Source organism: Pristis pectinata, chromosome 4, assembly GCF_009764475.1.
Source record: "Pristis pectinata isolate sPriPec2 chromosome 4, sPriPec2.1.pri, whole genome shotgun sequence".
NCBI lineage: Eukaryota > Metazoa > Chordata > Chondrichthyes > Rhinopristiformes > Pristidae > Pristis > Pristis pectinata.
The window spans coordinates 95821320-95845145 of NC_067408.1; the positions used below are offsets into that span (position 1 = coordinate 95821320).

Sequence of the window (23826 nt, forward strand, 5' to 3'; positions counted from 1 at the left end):
AATGATATTTAATGAAATGTAGAATGTGTTGATAAAATGTGGATGCAAATTATGTTGAATTCTTTAAATGATTGCTTGAGCCAATTTTGAGTCAGCAGGAATTCTAACTTTTAATAATGATCCAGATTTAAATAAATTATTACTCAAGGTTGATTATGGTTTAGCTCACAGATAACAAGGGAGCTACAGAATTTGGGATGCAGTGATTTTAAAGTAACTTTGCATCTGTAACAAGTACCACCATCTGGATTGTTCATAAAAAGGCTAAGAAATCCAACTTGCATTTAAATTTGGTGGAATAAGCTTCATGGTTGAAATGTAATTCTGCTTATCTCACTCCAGGTACTCTCTGAATAGACTTCCATTGAACCTGTGAGTTGCAGATGCCAATTCTACATCTCTGTTGGGGCCTTGTCAATATCGAGATCAGGTTAAGTTGGTATAAACTCGGGAAAACTGAATGGAGCACAAGCCCACATCATAATCATATTTGGGAGTGGGATGCTATAAAAGATGATTGGACTCTAATCAAGGATCAGGGCACACTGAAGGGAAGAGGAACAACAGCTAGATAGAAAATAACCCTAAATGGGACTGTTATGTTAAAATGATCATTTCCAACTTGTTAAGCCCTAAAATAATGATAAATGCCTTTGAACCATCAATGAGATTATCTACCTGCCATGGCAAAATTGATTTGTGGCATTTCCTCAGTCTTTACCACCCTTTTGATGATGGGAAAGTCCTTTGTTGGTTCTGTTGGAAATGTCCAAAGCTTCTTCCTTGTTGTGACAGTTGGTGATGGACTCTTCAGTGGTTTGTTTGTTGTTGGACACCACTTGTAACCAGGGTTGGCTTTTAGAAAAGCATCCTTATACTGAGAAAAAGCAACAGCACAATCATTGATAGGAACAATCCAATACTTTATTAAACCCACCACTAGCTTGCTGACACAATCAATTATCCTATAAACAGAAAATAATCCTAAATAATTAATGTGACAGAATTTATACACAAGTTTCAAAAAGCATAGAAATGAAATGGTTGTTGATCTGCAAGTCTGCTTCTTTCCCTACAAATGCAGCCAGACTTACTGAACAATTCAAGCATTTACATTTTCATTTCAGTAAACATAATTTTGATTGTATTTGCAGCAATTTAATATGCTCTCTAGAGGAGTTAAGTGAGCATTTAAGTAGTAGAATGTACTGTGTTGACAAGCTTAAGAGGGAGGTATCCTGGTTCCTATGCTCCTTATATAGTTCGTAACAACACAAATTGCATATAGTCTGTTTTAAGAAGTTTACAATATGTTGAGTGAACTTGCCACTCTTACACACTTAGGTCACTTGTAATAAGGCCCAGAATACATACTGTGGTTTCTATATGTCTGTCAATCCAACATTAAAAGATGTAACGGATAATTACCCTATTCTCACTAGGTTCACTTGTAAACATATGATGATTCACTATATTATTATCAAGTTTCGAAAAAAGATCAGGTTCTGTTCTCTAACCAGTGACAGTTTCTAAATTGGTTGAAAGCATTAAAAAGGATCACCTTTAATCATAATCACACTGATCCATCAGCCCACCCTCACTCATTGTCCAAGATCAAGTACCAATGATCATATGGGCAAAATATCTAGTGGACCCAGTGCTATGCTTAGGATGAAAACTGAAGAATGGAAGGAGAGTAAACCATTTTATTTAATTGTTGCAATTAGGGAAACGTATTCCTATATTTCACTGTGTCAAATGAAGACTGAATTCATAAGTTAGATAAATTAATCCGAATTATTTGGCTTAAACAATCCATGCCTCCACTTGAGCCATCACCCATCTTTTCTCATCTAAATCTATCAGCATAAACTCCATCTCTTCTTCCTCACAATTGTCTAGCATCCACTTGTATGTATTCATACTATTCACTTCAACTATTTACTGTGGTAGTGAGATCCACATTCTCACCACTCTTTGGGTGAAGCCATTTTTAAAAATTGCCTCTCAGATTTCTTGGTCTCTCTTTCTCTCACTCTAATTGTGATGGCCTCTGGTTATACTATTCCATACGAGTAAAAACATTCTCTCTGAATCCACTCTAACAAAACCTTTCATAATTTTAAAGATCTCTATTAAGTCACCCCTTGGCCTTATTTTCTCAAGGGCAAAGAAACAACTTTTAAACCCATGTTCCCCCCTTCACCCCCCCCCCCCCCCACCCCCAGTACCACCTCACCAATGATCTCTCCTCCAAATGGTCACCATCTCTCTCTGCCTCCCTGCACCATCACCACTCTTGTCCTGCACTGGCCACCCACCAACCAACTAGCCAGCCTTTGACTGCTGCACTACCCCAAAATCCTTAAAATTGGTTAAGATGGTGATAGGGCCACGGCATTAACATCAAGATTCAGGAAACTGAAATTGGTTTCTGAGGTAACAAAATCAACATTTGAACTTGTCATTGTGCCATGGTTTCCCGGTTTCAAAAATAAACTGTTAATAAATTGCTTATGATATCAATTGTAGTCTATTTATAAATGTAAGCATGATCTTAACTAAAATCAAGGATATCCAGCCTTAAGGTAAGTAAATAGCTGCATGTAGATATCAAAAAAAATAAACAAATCCCTAGAAATGTAACATCCACCAACAGCCTTTTATAAATATATTGAGCAATCTTTAAATTTATAAATGCCTGCGCCACCTAAATATTTTAGCAGAATGGATTCCCAGAGATTATGCTGGTTATAATTACTTGCAATGATACTGTAACATTTATAAACATTTCAGTCTCATTAATGGTCTCTAATAAATAAATCACCTTAACACCAGGACACACATACTTGAAACACAGCATTCTTTCATTAACTGTGAACGGCACTGTTGCAGATATCTGCACACTTTATGTAAAAATAAAAGTATCAGGAAAGATACAGTGACATGAAGAAGCTCGACCAATCAGCCAATCATCAATAGCACATAGGAGCTAGTATATAGCACATAAGAGCATGATATTGCCTGTGATAGAGGATGGATTAGTCATCCAGCATGTCATCTTGGAATCACCTTAATATTTTCCACAAAGCCCATTCCAAGCACTTCCCTGGAGAGCATGAACACACATCACATCAGTAAATAAATGGAAGCTTGTAAATTTAGCAACAATTACCTACCACGCAACTCCTGTTAACAGAAATTCTTGGATATGTGATCACTTCAAACACAGTTTCAAGAATCGAAGTTACCTCATGATTTCAATAATGTCTACCTGCCTTCTGTATGACGCAAAGACCTGCAACGTATTTTCTGCTGTGCCAGGAAATTTGAGATTCTAGATATCACAGTTTAATACCTTATTTCAGGCTTATGTTTCACCACCTGTTTAACAATCCTCACAAACTACCAAAGGCAATGCAAAGACACAAAGGTGAATTGTTCTGATTTGGAATATCTTAAGTGGTACAAACAGATCTAATAGTAACATTCAAAGGAAAATTAGCTGAATACTTGAAAGGAAAATGGTTACAGAGCTACAAGGAAAGAGAAAGCAAATGGGACAAATTGGATTGCTCCAGCAAAAAACTAGTGAAGGTACAATGGAACCAATGGCATTTTCTGTGCTGCATCATTCCACAATTCTATGAGTAGCAGCATGCAAATTAATAGTGCATGTCATTATAAAGCATCACACACCCAGCTACAATAAAATTGCACAAACTTAACAGTTTATATTGCTATTGGTTTCAAAGTTTTATTAAAGCAAGTACCACACATTTTATTAGTTGCTTTATACTCCCAGTTGATAAGGGAATAAAAATGGCTGGCATCCCTATCTGAGGTCAGTTGTTATAGTGAAAATATGACAAACCACTTCACATTCCGAGATAGGTTTATTATAAATTCAGTATAGACCAACTAGAATGCAGTAAACCAAATGGAAAGGAGCAGTTTTCACTTGGCACAATCCTTACCCTCTTCTTCAGTTTTATGGATAGACTGACAAAGATTGTTTTATCGCTTAAACAATTTCATTGTTTCATTGTCAATAAAGCTACCTACGTGGGAGCAAGCAGCATAATATAGAAAGTTAAAAAAAATGAAATTGAAGATGCTAATAGCCTGAGTCATTTTCATCTTAGTCATAAAAGCATATGAAATAGGAGCAGAAAGGAGCCATTTGGCTCCTCATACCTGCTCTCCCATTCAAAAAGATTGTAGATGATCTTTCTCCTCAGAACCACTTTGCTTCTCTAACCTGGTTGTGGGACAAAATGCAGAATAGGGGTGAACAGCTGTTTCAGATGATAGGCAGGTATACTGTTGTGTTTCTCAGAGATTAGCATGGGTCCTTCTGAATACTTCATTCCTTTGATATCTAAAAAATCACTGTCTCAAATATAGTCAGCAACTGAGTGTCTGCAGCTCTGCTGGGTAGAGAATTCTAAAGATTCACAGCCCTCTAGGTGAAGAAATTTCTTCTCTTCCCTGCCCTGAATGGCTGACTCTTTATTTTAATACATTGTCTTCAGATTCTAAAGAACCCCCCTTGGGAAACATCAACTCCCTGATATGCCCCCTAAGTATTTTGCATGTTTCAAAGAGATCACCTCTCATTCTTCTGAACTCTTGAGAGTACAGGCTTGGTCTGCAAAGTCTCCCCTCACTTGACAAATCCACCATCCCAGGACTCAATCTTGTCAAACCTTCGCCATTGCTTGCATATTCTTCCTAATGTAGGGAGACCTGTATACAATATTCTATAAGCAGTCTAATCAGACCCCTATATAATTGAAACCAAACATCTCCACTCTCAAACTCATCTTCTTTCAACAAAGGCCAATGTATCATTTATTTGTCTAATTCGTTGTTGAAGCTATGCGTTAACTCTCAGTGATTCGTGTACAAAGATACCTAGTTCCCTCTGAACACCAATGCTTCTTTTTGAACCACTCACCATTTAAAAGATACCCTGTCACTCTGCATCCATTTTACAGCCGACACTGCCATCTAGATTTGATTCATCAGCCAACTTGGATATTATACACTTAATCTCCTCATCCAAATCATTGACATAGATTGTGAACACTGGGGCTCCCAGCACCAATAGCTGCAGCACACCAATGGTCATTGACACCCCAACCCAAAAATAACCCATTTATTCCTATTCTCTGTTTCATATCCATAGCTTTATCTCTTGATTATATTTGACAATAATAATTATTTATACATCAACACATATATCCAAGACACCACAAGGAAGATGGATAACAAACCTCACTTTAAATGCTTATTCTTGTCCTGATCCTTTATGTTAATGTTCTCAGTCATTCATTTGACTTGGTGGAAGCTTACTGTGACTTCCTTACTAGGTCCCACTGATCAGCGGGTCTTGATGACATCAGCAGGAGTTGACACACATGTAAAAATGGACCCCAAGAATGAAGACACAAGAAACTGCAGATGCTGGAATCTGGAGCAACAACTGAATTCCTCCAGCAGATTGTGTGTGACCCCAAGAATGAGCCTGGCAAGTTCCTCAGTTCAGCAGGTCAACTCCCATAACTTAAATGAGCCAGCTCTTATAATGCTGTGTGTTGGGAGCTAATCTATGCAATTTCAACTGTCCACCCATCCAGTTTCTACTGGATAATTCAATTATTCTCATTGTAATGTTCAGCAGAACATATCTGACATTATGTGGAATTACAAAATCTTGTTTGCAACATGTTTTTCTTTCTATAAATCTACATGGCTAAATTTGGGAAATATAACATGGATTGAACACTGGTTTTCACATAGAAACCACAGAGATGGAATAAATGATTTTTTTTAGGCTGTAAAGATGTAACTAGTAGAGTAACTCGTGGATCATTTCTTGGCCCTCAATTATTTACAATTTAGTTTAGTGACTTAGCAGAGGGAGCAGCGTATACAATATCAAAATTGCTGATGATATGAGAATAGATGGGAGGCTATGCTGTGTTGAAGATAGAGACAGGCTGTAGACAGAGTGAGTGAGTGGGCAAAAACTTAGCAAATAAGAGTTTAATGTAGGAAAGTGTGAGATCATGTACTTTGGTGAGAGGAATCAAAAAGCAGAGTATTCTCTAAATGGAGAGAGATTGCAAATAAATGTGCAGAGGGATCTAGATGTTCTGGTGTGTGAAACACAAGAAGTTAGCAGTCAGGGGCTGCAGGTGGTTTGGAAGAGAAATGACAGAGTGGCATTTATTGCAAGGGCGCTGACGTTTAGAAACAGAGAAATATTGTTAGAATTGGACCAGGTATTGACAAGGCCACACCTGGAATACTGTGTATAGTCTTGGTTCCTTTATTTAAGAAAATATAGATGTGCATTTGAAGCAGTCCAGAAGAGATTCACTTGGCTAATTCTTAGGATGAGAGAGTTGTCCTAGCACGAACAGCTAAAAATGTTGGATAGTATTCTTTGGAATTTAGAAGAATGAGGGATAATCTTATTGAAACATAAGATCTTAAGGGGCATGACAGGATAGATGTTGAAGCCAAAGAGTCTTGAACAAGAGGACACAGACACAAGATAAGGGGGCGGTCATTAAAGTTGAGGTGCACAGAAATTTCTCCTCGCAGACACTGCTGAATGGCTGAAATTATCTATCCCAAAGGGTTGAGGAAACTGGAACAATGGAGAGTCTAAGGGGGAGGTAGATCAATTGTTGAAAGACTGGGAAATTGAGGCCTGTGAGGAGTTGGGGCCTGGGGTAGATCAGCCATGATTGTATGGAATAGCGGGCAGGATTGACGGCCCAGGTGGCCTACTCCTGAACCCATGTTCTCGCGTCAAGCATTTATTCATTGATTCATTTCTCATTGCTCTGGACTTTGTGGTCAGTGCTGAATAACAGTATCAGAGTTCATCAAAAATACTATTGCCAAGGAAGTTTTAAGAGCTTTTGAAATGACAGTTATGTTATCAGAATTCCAATTTTTTTCAAGGAATCTGGAAACTGTGTGAATAGCAACCATTAATTTGTCACTGTAACTAGGATGCATTATGCTATTAAAAATTCACTTGAATGGAGAAGCCTAACCTTTTCTGGGGCTATTTGTCCAAAAACTGGTAGCAAAATTTCCAAGTTTTGCCCTCCATATATTTCAGTGCCTCTCTTGAGAAGGTACCGAAAGAGCAAAGCTTATAGAGGGTGGGGTTAGCAAGACCACTCTGATTTCTGCACATAACTGTACATATGCATTTGCTGTAAGTTTTCCAAATGGATCTAACTGGGGATATAAAGAGAAATGACAATTTTCAATTATTGAAGAAATAATGCAATTAAAATGCATATACCTTCTCCCTCAAGTGCAGCAATTTTAATATGGAGTACCTCAATTCAAATGCCACGTGCCTTACGCACAGAATTAAGATCATAGCACACAGGTTTCATTGCTGTACTGCTCACCTCCTTAGCCAGGTCAGTGTATTTCTGCTTTTCCTTCGGATCTAAAACAGACCACCAGTCTGCCAGGATTTTTGTAGCACCACGGTTGTCTAGACGAGGATGTTGTTGTCGAACCAGAGAGCGATGCCGTTTGCAAAACAGAAGAAATGCATTCATTGGCCTGCGAGCTCGCTGTTCAGAAGAGTCGTCATCTGTCTCATCCGCTTCATGTTCAAGACCCTCTGTACTCATCAAAGCATCCTGTAGAAAGCATAATGTAACTGAGAATATTAATATATTTTACAAGAAAATTAAATGATCTTCACTGCAAACATCTTCACTTTCAAACTGAAACCAGATTTGTAGATTTTCAATTTTCCAAGTTATATACCGTAACAAAAAAGATCTCACTTTAAAGAGTAACCCTGAATGATTTAGCAAAATTAGCTGTTATATGTTTCTTTTTATTTACATAAAATAATTAATTTCCCAAAATTATTCTCTTCTCACTATAAGTACATGCACGTGATTGCAATTATTTACATGTGCTGATAATTTTAAACAGAATGTCAACTATGTTCCTCACTATGCAATATAATATGAAATATTACTGCATATTGATGGTCATAGGAATAATAATATTTTGCTACATTAATATATTTTAATCATATTCCATAGCCTGCTCTACTAGGGCAAGTTGAAGTGGATCCTCTGGAAACACCAAAATGAAAAAGACAACTCCTGATTATGGGAACGGTTTTTACAAATCAGCAGTGTTTGTGTAACACAACCCATGCCTATAGGCTTCCATTAGGTATCTGCATTAGACTCCATATCAGAAGGCAAGTGGCACCTAACCCCTCCACCAGTGGCCATGAGGTAGTGTGATACAATCTTTTATGTCATTTGGTGTTACGTACCAGAACACAAGTAATACATAACATACCTTTAAATCCATTTTTTTCTGAGCTTAACAATTATGAGCCACAGCGATGGGAATAATATTCTCACAATTTAAAAAGGCCACAAAGTAAAAAGCATGCCCCACTATTCCAGACCGCAGTACAACTGGAATAGATTATCTATCACAGCTGATTGTGGCTTGGTGTAAAAGGACATAATGGAGGCAGAAAAGAGAGTGGGTTGTTTGCAGTTGCGATGAAGATGTTTTCAAGACTAGGGTGGGAAGTGGTGAAGTCGTGATCTAACTTGGGGCAAAGAGCAGTTCAGTAAAGGAATTTGATGCCAGCTGCATAGCTGAAGGTTATTGAGTCCCAGTTTCCTCTGGCAACAAATGAGGAAGTGTGCTCTTCACTCTTGATTTCTTCTGGAGTTCTTTAAAAACAGCATAAAGTTAGCTTTTGAACTATTGCAGTCTGTGACAGATATTCATGTGATGCTGTGGTAATGAAACCCAGTCAAGTAGGGGAGCAAACAAGAATGTAGTGCTAGTACAGCAATATCATGAGGGGGATTGACTGTTCTCTGCAGTAATGAGAGATATCCCAAATCCTGCTCCAGGCAGCAGAGGAACTTATAGTGGGAAGGGGAAGATCCAGTCATCACAGTACATGTGGGGATCAACGGCTTAGACAAACAAGAAAGAAGTTCTGCAGAGTATGGGGAGCAAAGCACCAAACTGAGAAGCAGAAGCTCAGAGATAATAATCCAGAAATTATTAGCTGAGCCATGTACAAACTGGCAAATGGCAAATAAGATTAGAGAAATTAATTAAAACAGAAAATGCTGGAAACACTCAGGAGGTCAGGCAGCCTGCACAGACAGAGTTTCGATGAAATGTCTCAGACCTGAAATGTTAACTGTTTTCTTTTCCCCCATGGATATTGTCTAACCTGCTGAGTATTTCCAGCATTTTCTGTTTTTACTTCAGATTTCCAATCTGAAATGAATGAATGCATGGCATGATAGTAGTGGGTTTAGGTTCATGGGGCACAGGCACCAGTAATGGAGATCATGGGAGATGTACTAATGGGATGGTCTCTACACCTAAACCATACTGGAAACATAACTGTGCAACTAGGAAAATGAAGAGGATTTTATACTAACTGGTGGAACTAGGGATCAAAGTAGCAAAGATGTGGTAAATCAAAGAGTTGAGACATGGCTAGAGAGAAAGTATTAATATTGAAAATGATAAAGAGGCTATGAAGGGAAGGAATAGAGAGCACAAATCTAAGAGTAATTCAGCATACAAGGCTAGAGGTTACAAAAATATTGAAAAGACCAGACTATAGCCTCTATTGCTGAATGCATGTAGCATTCAAAATAAAACAGGTGAATTGAAAATACAAATAGAAATTAAGTATGATCTGACAGCCTATCTGGAGATAGAGCTGCAGGATGACAGATTGAGACCTGAATATTATTGATGGATACGTGACATCTGGGAAGGATAGGCTGGGAAAAGATAGACAAATGGCACTTTTAAATAATAATGGTTGCAATAGAGCAGGATGAACCAAGTTCAGGAAACCAGGATATAGAAGCAGATTGTTAGAGACAAGAGATAATAAAGACAAGTCACTTGTGGGAGCAGTGTATGGACCCCTTAACAACAACTAAACCATCGGACAAGGTACAAAGGAAGAAGTAAAGGAAGCTTTTCAGGAAGTTACAGTGATGTATTTGAGGGATTTTAATCTGCAAAGATGTTAGAAAAAGCAGATGGGCAAAGGAAACTTGGATTAGAAGCTTATACAGTGTTTTTGGAATAGTTTTTAAGTCAGAATGTTTTGGAGCCAACCATAGCACAGTTTGCACAATACCTCATATTGTACAGTAAGTTAGTATTACTCAATGACCTCACAGTGAAGGTGCCCCTAGATAGCAATAATAACTTTAACATTCAGTTCCAGAATGAGTACTAAACTTAAATAAGGATATTTATGAGGGCATGGGAGCAGAGCTACCTAAAGTGAACTTCCAAAGTAAGTTAAGGGACTAGTCCATGGAGATTTAGTGTCAGACCTTAAGGGGATCTTTCAGAATACACAGGATACATTCCATTGCAAATGAAAAATTCTAAGGGGAGGACCCACCATCCATGGTTGATTAAAAAAGTTAAAGATGTGCATTTTCTTTAAGTTTGATGCCATAATTGTGCAAAGATGGGTGGCAGGTTAAAAGATAGGGCAGACTATAAAAATCAGTATAAAAATTAGCAAAGAATGACTAAAAGATTAATAAATAAAAATTAAAGTACGAAAAACTAGCCAGAAATATAAACACAGTAAGAGTTTCAACTGATATTTTAAGCAGAAAAGAGTGTTGTTCCCTGTGGATAGTGTGCCTAGATAAATTAAGCAGGTATTTTGCAATGGTTTTCACCACAGTGGATACAAAGATATCCTGGAAATGGCTGTAAACAGGAATTAAAACAAAGAACTCAAGAAAATTATAATAACCAAGGTAGTGAAACTTCTGCAAACTGCTGGAGCAGTGGGCTGGCAAGTCTCTTGGTCTTGATTGACATTGCTCTAGGGTCTTAAAGGAATTTGCTGGTTAGATAGTTGAGATGTTTGCTTTAAGTTTCCAAAATTTCATAGATTGGTGAAGGTTCTATTGGATTTGGAAATAGCCAAAAGTAATTCCTATTCAAAAAGGGAGAAAGAAACCAGAAAACTACAGGGCAGTAAGTCTATCATCTGTCACAGGGAAAATATTAGAAATTATAATAAAAGTTATAGCAGGGCACTTAGATACTGATTGTCCTGAAGATGCCATCTTACTATTGAATGCAAATCCTTTTTATTCATGAAAGCCAAGTCAATAACATGAAAAACTGAAGTTAGAAGAATTTCAACATTATAGATCAGAATGACTTCTGCAAAACTCAAAACACTATGGTAGTATTTTGCAATGCACCTAATCCCAGGGTTGGATACTAATCTTCAAATGGAAAAAAATGAGCAACTGTGGCACATCTCACTGATACAAAGATTTATATTATTCGTATTTCTACAGTCTGGCTTCCTTACATGAGAAATAACACCAGCGTGTCCATTTTATTAAGAATGCCAGAGTCAAGGAGAGGGGCAGAAGGAGAAAGCACAGTTGAAAGATTTTAATTATGAGTACATACAGGAAAAACTAGGAGTCCTTCCAAAAGAATACAGAAGGCTGCAAATATTCAAGAGGTGTTTTAATAAGTTACTGTTGCTTTTAACAACTAGACCGATACATATATCAAAAGAAACAAATGAGAAGTTAGGATATTTTATGTATGTAGGTGTAATTTTTAGGTTGTGGACTGCACTCTAGAAAGAATGGTGGAAAAATAATTTGTAGAAGTATTTAAAAGGGATGAGGTTAATATTTGCAAAAGGTAAATTATCCCCAGGAAGTGGGAAAACAACAACTGAATGGAGCAAAGTGATTCCACCTTCAGCAGACAGGCATATGAAACAGGTTGAATAATCTGATTGATATCTTTAAAGAAACATGATTCTGAATGGAAGGAATTAGCTTTATTACCTGTTTAACTATGGGATCCCAAATTAAACACTTAATCAAATATTAAACAAGATATCATCACAGCATGGTAAGGGGGACTGATTTATCAGAGGTTCGTAATTGGTGGAGGTAGGGAACCATAAACTGTGAGCAGAAGTGCACCACTTCATTCATATCTTGGTATCAGAGGGGTAATCTTGTAGAGCATGGACAGAATGGAATTGGTGGGTCAAATAGTGCTGGCCATGACCAATATTGCTGAAAGAACTACCAATGTTCAGCTGTTCCCATGCAAGGTGTAGACAAACTTGCTACAATTCCTGGACCTCCTGAGTCACAGATGCTATTGCATTTGTTGCTCCAATCCATTGCTGGGCTCCACATGGAGTTCATCAGTGAAACCCAGACCTGATGTGGTTCCCAGCATTACCCAAGGGAATGTACCATTCCAATTCTATGGGAGTCAGATGTGGTGTACGGTCAGAGATTTCACACATTTCAGTGGGACTTGTCAGCCTGGAAAATGGAGAAGATAAGTGTTTTTATTTAAATTACTTTAATTCTTTTATTATTTTATTGATTTGTAAATATTTCAGTGGCTTAAGCAACTTACAATTTTTAATCAATTATATCATTTTGAATATTTTAATGACATATTGATATTAGAAACATTTAAAACTGTAAAAGAAATAGTCTTACAGAAGACATAGATTCAGCCCAGCTATGCCTTCTATCAAAGTGAGGATATTCCAAGAGTGGAGCCACACCAGGCCAAAACCTTGCCAAGCCTCACCCAGTTCAGCAAGGTCAGCCCTTTACACTGATTGGGGTAAGTTTGGGTAGAGATCCTAGGTCATGATTCTGAATGGTGAGCCAGCATCAGCATGATCCAGGCCATTGCCGAGGATGGACTGTAGTTGGGTGGTTCATCTCGCTGACCCCTGTCCGAGGGTGAAAATACCAAAGGGTAGCAGGCCAATGATAAACAGAATGAGGGCAAGGATGAAATTAGGCGAACAACACAGGAATAATCCAAGCAGCTGATATTGGGATAGATACAAATAGATCCAGAGAATGGAATTATTAAGAGCAGGCAAAGTAGAAGAAATGAACAGATGACTGTCAGAAGTGTCAAAAAGATCAAGCAGGACAAGGAATATAAACAAATACTTTGCTGCTTTAGTCACTTAAAACTCCTTTATTTATGGAATATAGTGTGATTGCAAACATTTGACACTTGTATTGGAATATCAACACAGGCAGGAACAGGCCAATCAGTTCCCAAGTTTAAAAATAGCATCAAGTCTACAATACAAACTCCTATTTCTACCTTATCAATATCTTCATCTTCCTCATCCTCCTCCTCCTCCTCAGAGAAGTCCAGCATCTTTTTGGCAAGCAACGGATGCCACTGAAGACACTTCCGTTTTGGTCTCTTTCCAGTTCCATCGCCATCTGCTGAGTGGTCTTTATTTCTGCTGCTGGCTTTCATGGTGCTGTGCTGCATAACATAAATAGAAACAGCACATGATTAGCAACTCGGGACAGCATGGTACATCAGAACTGTAGTGGCATATTGCAGTACACCTAACCCCGGGCATGGATACTAATCTTCAAATTAAAGAAATATGAGCAACTGTGGCACACCTCATTGTTACAGAGATTCATATTATGGTTCAGGGATCTGTGAGAGCAACAGCTCCCTCTAGTGCACAACAGTCAGCCAGTAACTAGCAGAAGGGAGCAGCATTCTCAGCACTCGCTGGCTTGCTGCAGAGGTTCTTAAAGGGGAAGCCCTCTCCTGAATGATAAATCTCTGCACACTATCAGGATGGCTTAAAAGGAAACTACACAGTTTCATTTCCATAGTTGTTTCTTATTCCAAAGCTTGTGAATTTGTGAACTGAAGTTTATCTAGTGTCAATAATTGACAAAGATAATTTAATAAAGAATGAAGTTAATGAAATAGATGGTCTCTCACTTGCCAATCCCACATACAATTTCACAAAAAAAATCACTTGAGCAGGCCCTGGTTAATTGATGAGCCACAAAAATCAAGGACATCACAGCAGTGCATCTACTAGTTCAGATCCTGGCATTTGGCAGACGTGAGAATGTAGCTTAGAGGTCTACAGATATGTTATAATCGCAAGTGCACTGCAGGTAGGCTGGGGAAAGGGGAGCTCAAGTCAACTCCCCACAGGATTAGTTTTTGCAGTGGTTTTGCTTCAGAGAACCCAGATGATGATTGAGATGGACAGCCTATAGACTGATGTACATAAGCAGAGATGCTTGGGGCATTGTCTAGCCCACTGAAAATCCTGGTTGAGTTGTCTAGAAGCATGGTGAAAGGGCACTTCCAATCTTGCACATGGATTACATGGGTCTGAAGCTCCTCCTTTCTAGACTGATGTACATAAGCAGAGATGCTTGGGGCATTGTCTAGCCCACTGGAAATCCTGGTTGAGTTGTCTAGAAGCATGGTGAAAGGGCACTTCCAATCTTGCACATGGATTACATGGGTCTGAAGCTCCTCCTTTCTAGAATGAGTGTATTTGCTAGTTTTGTGACACTGCTCATGAACCCAACCTTGGTACAGTGTGTGATGACAAAAGTCAGTTTCCACTATTGCACAGGCTGAGGCCACCAATGTGTGAATGCTGCAACGGAAGCTCAAACTTCTGCCATCTAAGCTTGGACTGCTGCCATGCAAGCACTGACTGCTGCCATCATGGCTCTGGGCTCCACAGTTGCCAGTGCTTAGGGATGTCATGACACTTGAGCGATCTGTCATAGGACTCCTGAAACACTGCACAGGGCTTGGCAGTGACTCTGCAGTATGAGTTTGTTCATCTCTCTGAAGATGACAGCATTCATGATTTCATTCTACTATTCCAACAATGCCGTCACAACTGCCATTTAGTCCAGATTGTTGCAGTTAACGGTGAGAAGGTGCAGTGGCAAATTACACCACCTTGGCACAGAACTGCTTGTGATCATCTCTCCATGGCATCTGGAACATCCCTCATTTCAAGTAGCCAGCAATCTGTCTTTGTGGCTGCACTACTTAGATGTAGTAAGGTATGAAAGGTAGGTAGTACAAGGGTATTGCATTCTCAATAAAAGGAACGCCAACATGAAAACTGTATCTTTAGAGGGAATTAGGTTTCTCTTTATTTGCTATCATCTGAGGGTGAGAGATGTCTTTGCAAGGTCAGCATTGTTTAACGAACCTTACTGCACAGAGAGCAGAGAAAAGCTGTCTTCCTGACGTGCTGTAGTGAGGAAATTCCTACACCATGTTTATAAGGATATTTCAATAAAGTAAAAGATCAAGCATTTAAGAGCAGGGAAAATAAATAAGTGAGGACGTTGTTTGACTTAAGTCCATCTTGCCATCACTGAAGTACCAAAAAGGCAGCTGCCTTTGGATTTCTAGCTGGTACATATTGAAGCTTTCCCTTGTATTAGGGAGAAAGCTTTGATGACTTGCTTCCATCCATTTGGTGCATGATTTACACAAATTATTCTTTTCAAAAGCAAGTAGTACAATATGTAGGAGGAAAGAAAGTGTGGCTCCATGCCAGATCTCCTCCCTAAAACCGGTGCTGTAAATCCCACCCCCCGCACTAGGAGAAGAACCAATCTAACCCTAGGCCACCCAATAACAGTGCTCAAATGTCTAAACAAATACTCCATTTCCCTGTATTCTGCCAACATTCATGATTATGAGGTTCTTGTCAGAGTAGCATTTCACTGCAGTACCAGCAACCCAGAAGGGAAGTGGACAAGACTGACCACAGTGTTTATGGAAGAAGGCAGCCTATTGGCTTAATCCCTCTATTATCTTTACACACAATCTCATATTAAACTTTATTGAAATATTTAGGTCACTCTGCCTTTACTACAGGCTTCTCTTTCTGGTATTCCAACCTACTCCACTATCAGTGAATTTTATGCCTTAAAATTAGGTCTAGTTCAGAAAAATTGACATGGGGATATAGCAGAGGCAAAAAAATCTCTTTGACAAAATTCAAGAAGCAAGCACCAACCTGGACAGATGTCCAGGGCACTGATTCCAATCTTGTATTTAATTTGAGTTCATAATTATCATCTAATGTGCATCCAGATGTGAACCAATATCACAGCACATCTATCATGGAATACATAACAAAGCACAGTCTGTACTTCAAACAGAATACTATTTTTATGTGAAATGATAAACTGCCATAAGAAAGTTTCGCAAGAAATCTACCAAAATAGATTTTACAAAAACTTTCTGACAAGAGAGAAAGACACCATGCTTGATAACAGAGAAATGGCATTGCATTTACTAAAGCTATTAAAGTACTAATACTATTATTGCATAATCAGAACTTTATAACTTCACAATATGGAAAATTGCCCAGGTATATTCTGTCCAAAAAAATAAACCAGGTCACCTCAAGCCCAAACAATTACCACCCTATCATCAAAGTAACAAAAAGGAGTTAAACAAGAGTGCTATCAAATGTTATTTCTAATAAACTGCATAATGATTCTTAGCTTGGTTTCTGCCAGAACAACTTAAGCATGCAAAAAGGGTGGATTTCTAGAGATGAGGTAAGAGTTTCTGCACAGCACTGTTCTTTCCTAAATGCGCATTCCTGGACAACATGAACTTCCCTCTGTTGACCAGCAATGAACATTTTTCATAACTTCACTGCTTTTGACAATGCTTAGTTCATTTCAACTGGCTCACTGAAGTTCTATCCACCTTGGACCAGTAGGTGGCATGATTCTGTCATGGGAGTATCCAGCTTCAACAGCAAGGCAACATTTTACCGTTCCACATAGGAACGCCTATAAAGATGAAGTCAATGCTGCGTGAGTGAAAACTCTCCTGCTCAGAGTTGTACTTCGGTACAAAGGTCATGGCTGTTAAGAGGCTTATCATCTCAGTCTAAGAACAATGCTGAAGATGTTCCTCAGGGCAACTTCCTTTTAACATTAGCTGCTTCATCAACTACTTTCTTAAGGAGGGCTGCTGGCAGATTATTGCAGTGTTCAGCTCCATTCACATGTTTGCAGATGTAAATAGTCCATGCTACATGCAGAAAGCCCTGGAGAATTTACATACCACATAATTGCTAGTCAATGTCCCTCTGCAATAAGAGAGCCGAACCAGCTCCTTTGGATATTCAATATTATCATTGCCTAATCCACCACAAACAAAATCCTGGAGGGTTACTATTGACCAAAGCTCAGCTCAACCAGCTAAGTAAATTATATGGCAATTACAGCAGGTCAGAAGCTAAGCATTCTATGGCAAGTGGCTCAACTCCTGCTTACTCTTTCACTTGCCAGAAAGGGCAGGATGAAATGGGTGTAGCTGCAACGATACTTGAGAACTTCTGAGTCAATTACGCTAAACTCTATTATGTGTATTGTAACAGTGCAATGCAGCACCTTGGCACGGCTTTCTTGACATCCGCCAAACCCACACCATACATCATTTGCTAAGAGTAGCAGGCCCATGGGTGGCAGGTGGTGCTGCTGCATCACGGTTCTCACTGACCTTGTGTGCTGTGTAGAATTTGTACATTCTCCCTGGGTCCATGTGAGTTTTTCCCTGGCTGCTCTAGTTTTCTCTGACATCCCAAAGATTGCTGGTTGATAGGTGAATTGGCAACTATAAATTACCCATGTAGGTGGGAGTAATTAAATACATTAATATGAAAATAGTGCATTAAAACATCTATTTACTTCAACTTCCTTTTTCAATCCAGGCCAATGATTCCATTCATGGATTGCACTACTTACACTAGCTAAGGGGCCAGAAATGAACTGTATCCCTGTCCCTCAGGTCAGCATAACTGAGCTCCACCCCACAGTCAGTGCACAGAATGGGAGGTCAGACACAGAAGTTGTGAATGCGCTGTCTCATGTAATGTTGCGATTTGGCTATTTACTGCATAATTGTTGGCTGATTGAGGCCATTGAATTAAAGGTCATTATACAAAAATATTCATGTAAAACACATTAAAACACCCAGAAACAGAAAAATTAAAATAAGCAAAAAAACTTAACTTTCTCCTCCTAATCTCCAGCTGGAAATCCCCACCATACCAGAGTCATATGGTGGGTACAGCTGGCGTAAAATTGAAGAGGCATGATGTTGAGGAATCCCAGTACAATCAGGCCCCACTGTTCATCTCCATGCAAGTTCAGCGACCGAGACGAGTAATGAATGCACTTGCAACTTATTTACCTACTTCCTTTTGGCATATCCAATATTCAATAATTGGCTGTGCAACAAATTCCCATCCCTATTTGGTTCAGTGCAAAATGTGTGCAGAAGCAACAAACCCAGTAATTCGAGGAATTTCTAATTCAGGGTGGATGGTCAACACGCAAATCAAGTGTACACTTGGCATGTATGGTGGTCAAAAAAATGAGTGCAGCAGTGTCCACTTTTCTTTAAGAAAAAGTTTCCCTTAGGCTCTCCCTCAATTGCTTTGAATGTGAATTCCGATTTGACGTTAACAATGTCATTAAGCTTTGAACAAAGGTGTAGATTTTGCATGAATGAGAAACTGCTTATAACCATCTAAATATGGACAATGTTCTTCTTCTCCTTCTTCTTAGGGAGTGCCTTGGTATCAAAGACAACTTGCTTCCACTCTGGTTTTCCGGGTTCAGGAGTGATTGAGAAGGCCAATGTGGGAATTGCTGACTCTTCCACAGATGGGGCAGGAGGTGCTTCACTGGGCAGACAGGTAGGTACTTTGTGCTGTTTACGCAGAGCTTCTGTGTATTCACAATGTACAGACTCAAGGTTTTCAATAGCATCCTGACTGCTCCTTCTTCACTTTGAGCAGCCATAGGCCATGGATTCCCAAGTGTCAATGGGAATGCTTCATTTTTTCTGAGGAAGGTTTGAGCACTTCTTTGAATCTTTTCTCCTATCTGCCTGATAATATCTTCCTTTTGAAGACCTTGGACAGAGGTCTGGTGCCGGACAAACGAATGACGTGTCCTGTCCAACAGAGCCAAATGAGTGTTACTAGGGTCTCAATGACCTGGTCACTTTGATGGCATTGTTGCTCTGTCATCACAATTCTGGTATCACTACGTTAGGAGCTGTTCCTTTTTCTAACATGGAAGACTTTAAGATACACTCGATAAAGCAGGCACTATCAATTTATGTAGAATTTAAGTAAAATGTTTCTTGCATGCAGCAGAAGTATTCTCTTATGAAAAGGAAAGTGAAAAGGTAAAACTGGTGTACAAGCTCACAGCCATCTGCAACCGATATTTGCCGGTGAATACTCTATCTGCAGATTTAAGTTAGAAGTAGTTACATATTTAGAGTGCCTTGCAATGAAACAAGTTGCAATTATTGTCACTTCATATTTGATATGATATAAAAATGTAAAATCAAAGGCAAAAAATGTCAAATTGCTTCAAAGTGTTGCTTCATTCTTAGTTACAATTAGAGCTTAGCATTATCCTGCAATTAATGTGAAGCATTCAAGATGATATCATGAAAGACTGGCTAAAAGTACCAAATGCTATTTTAGGCAAATACCTAATTTTAGCTAACAGTCCAAGAACAGCCCTCAGTGATGTTATCCACTGAATATACAAATCATATGCCAGGGAATTCCCAGATTCTGTCCCAGCTCTGCTGAGTTAGTTGTTCTCAGCTGGGCAGCAAGTAGGAGTATGATAATTGCCCTCAGTGTCCATGATTTGCAGTAGGATAAAAATAATCGGCTATCTCTGGTTGCCATCATATAGTCACAGAAATGTACAGCACAGGGGAGTCCACCCAACCCACAACGCTTGCATTCATGGGATTTCCAAGTGATGTATGGGCAGGATTTCACTTTACTCACTAATAAACTATTCCCTTATTCCAGTTTCAGTTTCACCAGGACCACTCAATTCCAAGTCTCACAAGGGCCTTGGCTGAAATGTGGACCTTACAGCTGAAATCCGGACCTTACAGCTGAAATCCAGATACGAGGTGAGATTGATTGCCCCTGACCTCAAGGCAGCACTTGACTGAGTATGGCAGCTTCAGGAAGGGGGGGGGTGGGGGGTGGGTTCCACATGCTCCAGTCAACATTATGGGGCTGAGGTCAAGAGGGTTGAGAGTTTCAAGTTCCTAGGAGTGAACATCACCAATAGCCTGTCCTAGTCCAACCACATGATGCCACAGCCAAAAAGCTCACCACCACCTCTACTTCAGGAGGCTAAAGAAAGTTGGCATGTTCCTGTTGACCCTCACCAATTTTTATCGATGGACCATAGAAAGCGTCCTATCTGGATGCATCACAGCTTGGTATGGCAACTGCTTTCCGCATGACCGCAAGGAACTGCAGAGTTGTGGGCACAGCTCAGCAGATCACAGAAACCAGCCTCCCCTCCATAGACTCTGTCTATACTTCTCGCTGCCTCGGTAAAGCAGGCAGCATAATCAAAGACCCCACCCACCCCAAACATTCTCTCTTCTCCCCACTCTCATCGGGCAGAAGATATAAAAGCCTGAAAGCACGTACCACCAGGCTCAAGGACAGCTTCTGTCCCCCTGTTATAAGACTATTGAACGGTTCCCTAGTATGATAAAATGGACTCTTGACCTCACAATCTACCTCGGTATGACCTTCCACCTTATTATCTACCTGCACGGCACTTTTTCTGTAGCTGTTACACTTTATTCTGCTTGTTATTGTTTTATCTTGTACTACCTCGATGCACTGTGTAATGAATTGATTTGTATGAACGGTATGCCAGACAAGTTTTTCACTGTACCTCAGTATATGTGACAAATAAAGCATTTCCAGTTCTAGGCACCCTGGTAAAACTGAAGTCAATGAGAATCTAAAGAAAACACTTCCGTGGCTGGAGTTATGGTCTGGTACGGCTATTTGAATGCACAGGAACCCAAGAGGCTGCAGAGAGGAGAGTAGTGGACTCGGCCTAATACATCACGGGCACATCCCTCCCCACCACTGGTAGTACCTACAGGAAGCACTGCCTCAAGAAGGCAACATCTATCATCAAAGATCCCCACCATCCAGGCCATGCCATCTTTTTGCAGCTACTATCGGGCAGGAGGAACAGAAGCCTGAAGTCCCACACCACCAGGTTCAAGAACAGCTACTTCCCTTCAACCATTCGGTTCTTGAACCAACTGGCATGACCCTAAGCACTACATTTTAGTGACCACTTTGATAACTTTGCACTAAAATGGACTTTGTTTTTTTTTTGTTTTGTGTTCTTTCTTGTAAAAATTGTGTATAATTTATGTTTAAGTTATGTTTTTGTTGTGAATGCTACTTATATGATGCTATGTGCCTGTGATGCTGCTGCAAGTAAGTTCTACATTGCACCCGTGCATACATATACAAATGCATATGACAATAAACTCGACTTCAACTTCATACCTTGCACAATGGAAGGTGATGATAATCAATCTTCCCAGCCCCGGGACATCACTGCAAGAGTTTAAATTAAATATTTTAAATTTTATTTACAGCGTGGTAACAGGCCCTTCCGGCCCAACGAGTCCGCGCCACCCATTTTAAACCCAAATTAACCTACCCGTATGTCTTTGCAATGTGGGAGGAAACTGGAGCATCCGATGGAAACCCACGCAGACACAGAAGAATGTACAAACTCCTTACAGACAGCGACAGGAATCGAACCCCAATCGCTGGCGCTGTAATATCGTCGCGCTAACCGCTACGCCACCGTGCCTCAGGGTAGTATCCTAGGCCCAACTATCTTGGCTACTTCATCAAAGACCTTTCTTCCATCATGTCCAAAAGTGGGATGTTCATTAATGATTGCATCAGAGTGAATTCCATTTGCAACTCCTCAGCAAACAAAGCAACCCTTTATCAGCATGTGCAAGACCTGGACAAGGCATGAATCGATAAGTGGCAAGAAGTATTCATGCCACAAGTGTGCCAGGCAATGACTATCTCCAACAAGGGAGAGTCTACCTTTGATGTTCAATGGCATTACCATTACCAAGTCCCCCACTGTCAATATCCTGGGATTACTGCTGACCAAAAAACTCAATTTGACCAGACACATAAATACCTTGGCTTCAAGAACAGGCTGGGTATCCTGTGGTGTCTCACCCCCTGACACCCCAACTCCTTCCTACCATCTCCAAGGCATAAGTCAGATGTACAGTGGAATACTTAATCCCTGCCTGATGAGTGCAGTTTCAACAACTCTCAAGAAGCTTGACACCATCTGGGGTAAAGCAGCCTGCTTGACTGGCACTCCACTCACCACTGTAAATATTCATTCTCTAAGTACTGGCACACAGTATCTATAGTATGTACCATCTACAAAATGCAGAGCATTTACTTGCTCAAGCTACTCCAACAGTACCTCCCAAACGCATGAACTTTACCATCAAGAAGGACAAAGGCTGTAGGTGCATTTGAACACCAATACCTGCAGGTTCCTCTCCAAACTGCCTACTATCCAAACTTGGAAACATACTGTTAGTCCTTCATTACTGCTGGGTTGAAATCCTGGAAAGCCCTAATGAGCAGCATCGTGGGAGTACTTTCACCAGAAGGACTGCAGCAGTTCAAGGCAGCGGCTCACCATCACTTTCTCATGGGTAATTAGCAAAAAGCAATAAAATCTGGCATAGCCAGGGAAAAATTGTATTTGGCATGGCACAACGTCAATGAAAAAAAAACCTGGTTGCAATTTTAGAGAGAATGCCCTCTTCTAATCTATATTTATTCCCAGTGGATGGAATACAATCACCGGCTGACAGGTCTAGAGCCTGATTAGCTTAAGCGTAAAATTCAGTGAAGTGGTGGCTTTTAGAGAACTGCTGCTTGTTTCTAAAAAGGGAGAGAACAACACAGAAGTATTTTGCAAAAATGTTACTTTACCATTAGTTCCAATAGGACCAAATTTGTTTCATAACTGCAAAAGCAGACCAAGCCATGACTGTTGAGCAGTAACTGCTCATTTTCAATTGTCAACATATCAGCTTGTCATGACGTTTGATATAAAAACTCCTGAAATGAACCTTCTTTAAAAAATTACTCTGTTTAAATATGGCAATGTTTAACCGACACAACCCTATACTGTGAATTTGTTCGATGAGATAAAACTCGGCAGTGTGAATAAGACCATAAGATCGGATGTCTTAAGACTGAGGCTTCAACTTGAACTGCTGTGGTTCATGTATGTCCCTAGTGGTAATAAAGTTGGATGTAGGTAAGTGGCGTACAAATTTCACTGAAGTATTTTTGGTGTTACCAAGAAACAAGAATTTCATTACAACTGAACATTCTGATTTCTGTCTTTTTTTTAAAAGAATGCAAGTGTTAATAAAAGGTAACAATTTATTTTCAGGGACTGTGGATTTATCGCCCACCTACTCCCTCTCCTTTATCCATCCCTAAATCTCTTGTCTTGCTGGTGGTTCTTGAGTACTTTTTGAAAAGAGCACATTCATGTTTGGAACAGCCTCCATCAGTGAGAAAGATGTGTTTTACCTCCCTCTCTGTTCATTATAAAAGTGGAGCAAAGTTCTTTTCCTCCCCATGAAACAACATCACAGGTAAGTCAGAAAAAAATGATAGCCATAATCTGAAACCGTAATTAGAACATAGAACAGTACAAAACAGGGATATGCCCTTCGGTCCATGATGTCTGCGCTGAACACAATGCCGAATTAAACTAAATCTCTTCTGCCTGTTCATAATCCATGTGTCTACCTAACGGCCTCTTAAACACCACCATTGTATCTGCTTCCACCACTACCCCGGGCAACCCGTTCCAGGTACCTACCACTCTTATTATGGAAAACATCAGGAACCACAGTAATCTCTTAAAAGATATAAATTTATTCTACATGTAGAAAAACAGAACTTCATTATCAATGTTTCCACTTTAA

The 23826-nt window shown here is 39.7% G+C and overlaps 1 protein-coding gene across 3 annotated transcripts in view; it reads right to left on the reverse strand.

The window, feature by feature from the left end:
• Positions 1-23826, reverse strand: part of LOC127569346 (HMG box transcription factor BBX) — a 121974-nt gene that overhangs the window by 20453 nt on the left and 77695 nt on the right. For all 3 annotated transcript variants that reach the window (XM_052013902.1, XM_052013904.1, XM_052013903.1), the window contains 3 exons: positions 13228-13398; positions 7446-7685; positions 679-877 (listed from right to left, as the gene is read on the reverse strand). In XM_052013902.1, coding sequence (XP_051869862.1) covers positions 679-877; positions 7446-7685; positions 13228-13389 — 601 coding nt within the window. In that variant the 5' untranslated portion in view covers positions 13390-13398. The remainder of the gene's footprint in view (positions 1-678; positions 878-7445; positions 7686-13227; positions 13399-23826) is intronic.